This window comes from Bactrocera neohumeralis, chromosome 4, assembly GCF_024586455.1.
Source record: "Bactrocera neohumeralis isolate Rockhampton chromosome 4, APGP_CSIRO_Bneo_wtdbg2-racon-allhic-juicebox.fasta_v2, whole genome shotgun sequence".
NCBI classification, from domain to species: Eukaryota; Metazoa; Arthropoda; class Insecta; order Diptera; family Tephritidae; genus Bactrocera; species Bactrocera neohumeralis.
Window position 1 is genome coordinate 46211826 of NC_065921.1, and position 8502 is coordinate 46220327.

The 8502-nt window shown below is 34.8% G+C and overlaps 1 protein-coding gene across 1 annotated transcript; it reads right to left on the reverse strand.

Annotated features, from left to right (window-relative positions):
• Nucleotides 1-1802: 1802 nt before the first annotated feature.
• Nucleotides 1803-2868, reverse strand: LOC126754629 (uncharacterized). Its single transcript, XM_050466739.1, has 2 exons — nt 2253-2868; nt 1803-2181 (listed from the first exon to the last, which is right to left on the reverse strand). Exons 1-2 carry the CDS (start codon nt 2478-2480, stop codon nt 1888-1890), a joined length of 522 nt encoding a protein of 173 aa, XP_050322696.1. The 5' UTR covers nt 2481-2868; the 3' UTR covers nt 1803-1887.
• Nucleotides 2869-8502: the final 5634 nt, after the last annotated feature.

Below are 8502 nucleotides of genomic sequence, written 5' to 3' on the forward strand. Positions count from 1 at the left end.
CCACGAATATCAAATTCCTTCCTACTGGAAAAACTGTCAACAGGAAATACTTTTTGTGTGTTATGTGTCGTATGCGCGAAACTATTCGTAAAATGAGGCCGGAATTATGGGCCAACAACTCCTGGTTTTTACATTACGATAATGCACCGTAACATACTGCATTGATTCCTCGTGAGTTTTTCACCAAATTTTCAACCAATATCGTGCCGCAACTATTGTATTCGTGCGATTTAAAATCGACCGAAAATGGACTTTAACAACTGTTTCGAGGATTGGAGAAAACATCAGCACAAGTGTATTGAGGGGATTACTTAGGTGGTGGCGACATAAGTAGATTTTAAAGAAGAAATTAAAAATTTTAAAACTAAAAAAAATATTAATGAGTTCGCGATCCGGAAGTAAAAAGATTTCTTTTCCGCAAGCATTTTGGAAGGGGCTATGATGAAATACGTTTTAATGACGACCATATTGTATTTAAGGGGCTATACTAATGTAACGCATGAAAAATTAGGCGATTTTCGTAAATTTTTTTAAAAGAAAGTACGCGATTGAATATTTCGAACTTCTTTGAACGTAATAAGGTATATTTCCAACTATATTTTAAGATTTTCTTTAATGAAAATGTTGAAAAATAACGGTTATGGGCTGTCTTCGGAGGTGTCAAAAAAAGTGCCCCAACTGCTGACATGATTCCGGCCCAATGAGTAACTGAAACAAAAAAATTTGAAAAGTTTATTAAGCCTAAAAATACAATGGCTAACGATCTTCGAAAAATACCAAAAATTAACAAAATGACGTAATTTAAAAAAAAAAATCAATTTTTTAAGTAAAAAATGGTCGTTTTTAAATGCCAAATTAACAATTTGCAACCAATCTAACAGATCATATGTCATTGTATAGTAAATGCATTCCAAAATATTCAGTTTTTGTTTGAACTCGATCGGTTAATTTCTCGTTGAGTTATAACGCTAGCAATTCTGAAAAATGTCGTTTCGAGAAATACGCGTTTAAAGTTTCACTTATATGTACATATATGTTTGCACCTCCGAGCGGTCGCTCTTTAGAACGCTGCCATCCAAAAAATATTCAAGATACGACATTCCCGATTTCACAGGATATTTATGGAAATATAGGCTATCGAAAAAGAAAATAAAAAAATTTTTTTTTTTTTGAAAGTGTCAAACCGGTATAGCCCCTTAATGAAAAAATCCGGGTCAGAATGTAAGTCCGGCCAAATAGGTGTGCATAGTGTTTTTAAGAGCAATTAAATACCAATTAAAAACTTTAAACTTGTGTGCCCGTTCAAACGAGTGATAGAGTTGTGAAAGCTCTACGAGATTATTAAAATCGCTATTTGGCACGCCCTTGACCATTAAATACAACGCGTAAAGTATTCAATAGCACACACCCAATCCAAAAATAAATTACCGCTTGACACAATCTTTTCTGGAAATATTTAATTTTTCATTTGCAAGTTAACATACGGTGTTCGACTAAGAATTTCGTTAAAAAATATTATTGACTTATTGCTATAATTGTTTTAAATAATGCTGAAAGAGTCGAGAGGATCTGACACTAGAGTGCTCTTAACACACTCATACCAACTTATGTCCGTATTATGTGAAGCTGTGACAGAAAATTTGCAGAAGGTATATTACCTGGCTAATCGTATTTCAATCCAATGACGACAATAAGAGTATACAGCGCACGCTCGATAATCTGACCTAATTAAAACCAAGGCAGTTCACATTATCGAAAGTGTTCACATTATGGAATGCTCCAAAAGAATAGGAAAGTACGTATTTATATATTGGAATTCACATTTTATTCATGTTTTCATTACATATACATTTTTACGTAACACGTGTAATACACAAAATTTAAGTTTTATTTGAAAAAATCAGTCATCCTTCTCTGTATCTTCTGTGTTTCTAAAAGTTGGAGCACAGCTTTCCCTCTTAGACGTCTTAGTACATTTACATCATTTGAATCGACGTCTTCATGACCAGCCCACCTTATCGTCTTGTTGAAAATTTCAACTGCTTCAGTCCGCTTAATTTTCTCCTGTACCTCCGCTACGCTGCCTTCATCAGAATCGTCTTCTTCTTCATGCTCGTCATTTGCATTATCATCTTCAACATCTTCGTTCCATTCATGAATGCCTGGTAGCGTTAATTCAGCCTGAAATGGTTAATAAGAAATCATTTTCAATAACCTGCATATCTTTGTGCGATTCTGCGAAAAGAACAAACCTCAGCATTCAAACTGTTAAGGAGATCGACGGTATTGCGCATCAAGGCGCGAAGTTCAGCTCCCCATTTTTCTTTTAAAACTGCGAGCGGAACACTATCTTCAGGATCGTTATCAGCTGCCGTAAAATTTAAAATATTTTTCCAGCAATTAGCTAATGTTACTTCGCTGACACAACTCCAAGCGGCATCCAAAAGAGATATAGCTCTTCGTAAAGTAATTTTTTTCATCGAATCGAGTAAATTGGAGTTTGCAGCTGCTATTGCGGCTGTTTTATGTAATGCAACTTTGTGATCTTTATGGCATTTTGAACCCTTGGTTGGATGAGGGGAGTAACGTTTGGTGTCATAAACATTGCCAAAATTTGTCCATCCTCCGTTGCCAGCTGAGCTTCGTTTGGGTGAGAAGGAAAAAAGAAAAAAGTTAACAAAATACAAAATAAACCCTCACCTCTGGAACGAAGGACTCATGAAACCATTCCTTGAAAACAGCCGACGTCATCCAGGTGGATTTTGAGCTCTATAGTCTGTGGGGCATTGAAAGTTTTTAAAGCAGCGTGGATTCTTTGCCTTTCCAATTACCAAAAGTTTCAGTTTATGAGATCCAGTGGCATTTGAGCAACATAAAAACGTGATTCGCTGCTTTTCCGACCTAAGGATTGGGGCTCTCTTTTCCATACTGGACACGTACGTTTTTTCTGGCAGAAGTTTCCAGAATAAGCCTGACTCATCAGCATTATATAACTGGTCGTTACACAGCTCCAGTTCGGCCATTTTAGCTCTAAGTTTTTCCTTAAATGGATCCACGAGCTGAGGCAGCGAAGATAGTTTTTCGCCTGATATTTGCAGCAGTCGAATACCGTACCGTACTGGCCAGTTTTTATTCCGCATTTTGATAAACCAACGATAAAGAGCTTTCTCCATTTTGGGCAGCTCTGAAGGACGCAGAGCTCTTCTTTGCCCAGGTCCCGAGTATGTGTTGTTCACGAACTTTAAAATCACTTGTTTTTTTGCTTTGATTCCACAAATTGTTGATTTAGCAAGATTATATTTCTTTGCTAAGAACGTCATAGATGAGCCTCTTTTTAAAGAATCGAGAATATCAGCTTTTTGCTTCAATGTCAAAAACGTGTGTTTTTTAGAATTCATTTTTAACAGAAAATCTAAAACGAAACACTCCACGCGAATACAAAATTGCAACTGAAGTATTCTACGCATTACATGCAATACAAATGAGAGTCTTATTCTACAATTAGGGGATTCCCCAAATTCAGAATTAGCTGAGATCTGTGTAAACTACATTCAAATACTTTAACGTCTTTTGTTCATATTATAGAGCCTTTTGGGTTTGTTCACATTATAGAGTAGTCAATGCATAAAAAAGTCTGTTCACATTATGGGGTGTTCGAACTATAGAGTGTTCACATTAGCGAGCGTGCGCTGTATATATAACTAGACCAAGTACAAATGTATGAAAGCATTATTAAAATACGAGTGCCCATGACCATTGTAAGAAATTGCCAGTGAGCTCTGCGAGAAAGAAAAATAATGGCAGTAGAATTAAAGGAGTAAGGGAGCAGGTAAAAGATTGGAAAGGATTGGATTGGATTGGATTGGATTGGATGTTAAGTGCCATAAAAACTTAACTGAGTAGTGTTACTCCACAGTAGCGTACATACATATCAAACTTAATTGTTTGTCCATACCTCAGAGAGCTGTGCGCAAGCCAAAAGCGTTATTTCCAAAAACGGTCATAAAAATTATAATAATGGGTTGTCAAAAAAGTCTTGCGGTATTTTTATTGAATTATTTTTTTTATTGAAATTGAAATGAATTTTTTATGACTCATGCCCAGCTCTTGACCGATGCTACGGCTGCTACTATGCCGGTCTCTTTCGACCAATTCAGCGATTTTATCGCAATTTTCGACGACAGGACTTCCGGAGCGTGGCTCATCTTCGACCACCTCTACACCAGAACGAAATCGTTGAAACCATCGTTGTGCGGTGAGAAATGGAAACTATATCGGGTCCATAAACTGCACAAATTTTATTGACGGCTTGAGATACATTTTTGCCTTTATCGTAGTAGTACTGTAAAATATGCCGTATTTTCTCTTATTTTGCTCCATGTTTGCGACGCTATAACTCACGAACGACTTAAAAGAAACGACAATCAATCAAACACGTGTTAGCGCGTGAAATGAGCTTTCCAAAAAGGTATAGTATGACCCGATGCGACTAATAAAACTAGAACTATGTACGCGCTTTCAGCGCCAACAAGCGAAAATACCGCAAGACTTTTTTGACAAGCTAATATGTGTGTGTACAAAATGCTTACAAAAGTTAATGTACTATATTACACCTAAGCGTCACACATGCAAGTCAACGAATTCCCTTACGAAGCCACAAGGTGATATTTCAACTAAGAAGGCTGGTTCTTACTAAGCTTGAAGATTGCATAATCTGCTTTTTACCGAGCCTTGATCTAAGCAGTCGGAAGAAGGTGTTTTTGTTGTAGGTTAGTAAGCTTAGCTGATGTCAATATCTATATATAACGAATATAATAATTATAAAAAGAGTATGTCTTATAACATTTTTATTAAAATTTCCATGAGAAATTAGCAAGAAATACAATATTTAGTTCAATATTTTGATATTTATCAAATATATGTTTTACAATTGCAAATCTACTGATTTGATAATACTTGGTTAAAGAGATATTGTTCTTCAAAAGGGATAACATCATCTCTCTGCTAATAAGGTCACACATACAACCCAAACAACTTTTAGACTTTGACTGAGAAAAAGTTTACAACATATCAAAGGAGTACCAACCTAAAACATTGCCTGTAATATTCCCAAAAATTTGTTTATTAAATCCTCAACTGAACTTGTAATTCAGTCAAATGTTGAAAAGCCCAGTCTTGAAAAAGAAAGTGCACTTGCAAGCTTCATCAACTAATGTACAACACTCTTACTTTATTTACTAAAAAACATAAAGAAAATAATCAGAAGACACTGACAAACTACCTCTATAACAAAGATTAATCTCCAGTGAACTCACATAAAAAGACATACATATGTCGCGCATCTAGACACGCAAGTAAACATGTATGAATGGACAAAATATTTATGCAACAATCAGCATAAAATGAATAACAAGTAGGGAAGGGCTACGTTCGGGTGTAACCGAACATTTTATACTCTTGCAACTTGTAAGAAATCAAAGCCAGGAAAATACTTTAAGGTGTAAAACCAATTATATGTATAGAGTAAATTCAGCTGGATGTTCGAAAATCCTGATATTAGTTATGTAGGGGATAGGCCAAGCTTTCGCTAAAATTTATTTATATTTAGCACAAAGATACACTGTTATGAAAAAAACACAGTTATTTATTATACTCTCGCAACAAAGTTGTTAGTATTATAGTTTTGTTCACATAACGGTTGTTTGTAAGTCCTAAAAAAAAAAAGAGTCAGATATAGGGTTATATATACCAAAGTGATCAGGGTGACGAGTAGAGTTGAAATCCGGATGTCTGTCTGTCCGTCCGTCCGTCTGTCCGTCCGTCCGTCCGTGCAAGCTGTAACTTGAGTAAAAATTGAGATATCATTATGAAACTTGGTACACGTATTCCTTGGCTCCATAAGAAGGTTAAGTTCGAAGATGGGCAAAATCGGCCCACTGCCACGCCCACAAAATGGCGGAAACCGAAAACCTATAAAGTGTCATAACTAAGCCATAAATAAAGATATTAAAGTGAAATTTGGCACAAAGGATCGCATTAGGGAGGGACATATTTGGAAGTAATTTTTTGGAAAAGTGGGCGTGGCCCCGCCCCCTACTAAGTTTTTTGTGCATATCTGGGAAACTATTATAGCTATGTCAACCAAACTCTACAGAGTCGTTTTCTTCAGGTATTTCCATATACAGTTCAAAAATGGAAGAAATCGGATAATAACCACGCCCACCTCCCATACAAAGGTTATGTTCAAAATCACTAAAAGTGCGTAAACCGACTAACAAAAAATGTCAGAAACACTAAATTTTACGGAAGAAATGGCAGAAGGAAGCTGCACCCAGGCTTTTTTAAAAATTGAAAATGGGCGTGGCGCCGCCCACTTATGGACCAAAAACCATATCTCAGGAACTACTCCACCGATTTCAATGAAATTCGGTACATAACATTTTCTTAACACCCTGATGACATATACGAAATATGGGTGAAATCGGTTCACAACCACGCCTTCTTCCAATATAACGCTATTTTGAATTCCATCTGATGCCTTCTCTGTATAATATATACATTAGGAAATGAAAATACAATTCAATACTCAAAGTACACAAATTGATCTAATTTAATTAATTTTACAGAAAAATAAAAAATATGTAAATTATTATCACTTTATCATGCGAGAGTATAAAATGTTCGGTGGCACCCGAACTTAGCCCTTCCTTACTTGTTTTCATTGAGATAATTCACATATTGGCCGATATATGCGGTGCAAAATCACCTAGAAGTGCGAAAATATTTTTATTATATTATATATAAAGGAAGTATTGGTCCGATTTTACCCATTTATGACATACAGACCTATCATTATAAGAGAAGGATTATCAGTTAATTTTAATTATATATATCACATATTGATCGATATTTTCGATTTCAATTTTTATTGGATTTTTACAAATTTTGGTCATAACGTGACTCATACTAAAGACAGTATTCCTGTAAAGTTTTATTTCGTTATATTATTTACTTCTTGATTTGTGAACTGGAAACTAAACGAATGAAGTGGAATTTAAAATTGGGCTGTAAGGAAAGTAGGCGTGGTTGTTGTCCGATTTCATTTTCGCACAGTGACATAAGAAAGTAAGAAGAATGCCACGTACTAAATTTTGTCGATGGGTTGGGTCTCGGGATATAGGATTTCACCAAAAAAATGGGAGGAGAAATTGAAAATCTCTGGCGCATTTAGTTATTGATTTATCGCGTGTTTAGAAGTTTTGAACAGTACCACTGTATGGGGAGTAAGCGGGGTATCCTTCAATTTCATCAATTTTTACTCTCCACATTCGAAAAATGGTGTAAGACGGTGAGGATGATTTTGCTGCTTAAAGATAATTACAATCCGAAACCCATAATATTTTACGTTATGAAAATTAAACTATTAAACATGTTTATTGATTTTGAATTAATTTTTAACAAAATGTTGGTTTTCTAAACGAAATTTCAATTTTGTGAAAAAATTTACAATTCAGCAAAGCTGAAATAATCGAAAAACCGAAAATCATATAAAAAACGAATACCTGACAAATGCATCTAAAAAGAGGAAAACTAAATAATCAACCGGACCAACGTTTAGAAGAAATTGCAGTGAAAAAAGTGAGAGGTACAAGATATCAATGATCCTTAAATAAAGTTAACATATGTCACAGCAGCCAGCCATTTATGTAGTAATGTGGGCTCAATACGAATTTGTACAATGCTCCCGACAAAATAGTCATATTTTGTATAATAAAGTAAATCACACAAAGTATGAAGGCTAATAAATAATACTCTTGTTGCAACCGTTTTATGAAGGAGTTATCTAAAGGACATAATCATGTGTATCGGTGAAGTGTGCATGACAAGATGAGCAATAACAATAAACCATGTCAAGGGAAATATCAATTCAAAGTATTTATATGAATGTTCGACTAACCAAGAAAGCTAAAAGCAGCGTAATAAGAGTAGCAGCAGCTAGTAATTACAAAAGTTAAGGAAAATAGAAAAAAATCGACTCTTTAAATTATTTAAGGAACATTAAGAAAAAAGTTTTGATGAGATTTACACTGACGAATATCTTATGAGCTTTATAGTGCTCCCAGTGAGAGGATTCAGGGAATAAAACTAATACCAAAATGGAAAAGTGCAAGCTATTATAAGTTCTAATTCAGAAAAGTAATTGAATTCAATCTCAAATACACGTCTTTCAGAAGTTGCTATAATTTCGACTGGCTAATCGCAACTCTGCCGCTCCATTAAGTAATCCTACATTGAGTATTTTGGTAGATTATGGGGACAAAAAGAACAACACAGAAAATATAATTTTAGAGTTTTTTTAAAGAAAAGTTTTGCATGAAATATTTTAAGAATTTTTTTAATATTTTTGCACACTAAAACTCAATATGGAAATTGGACTATGAAAACTTTTCAAGCTTTCTATAGGAAACGTGATCAAAAAATAAAATGATCGATCAGTTTGTG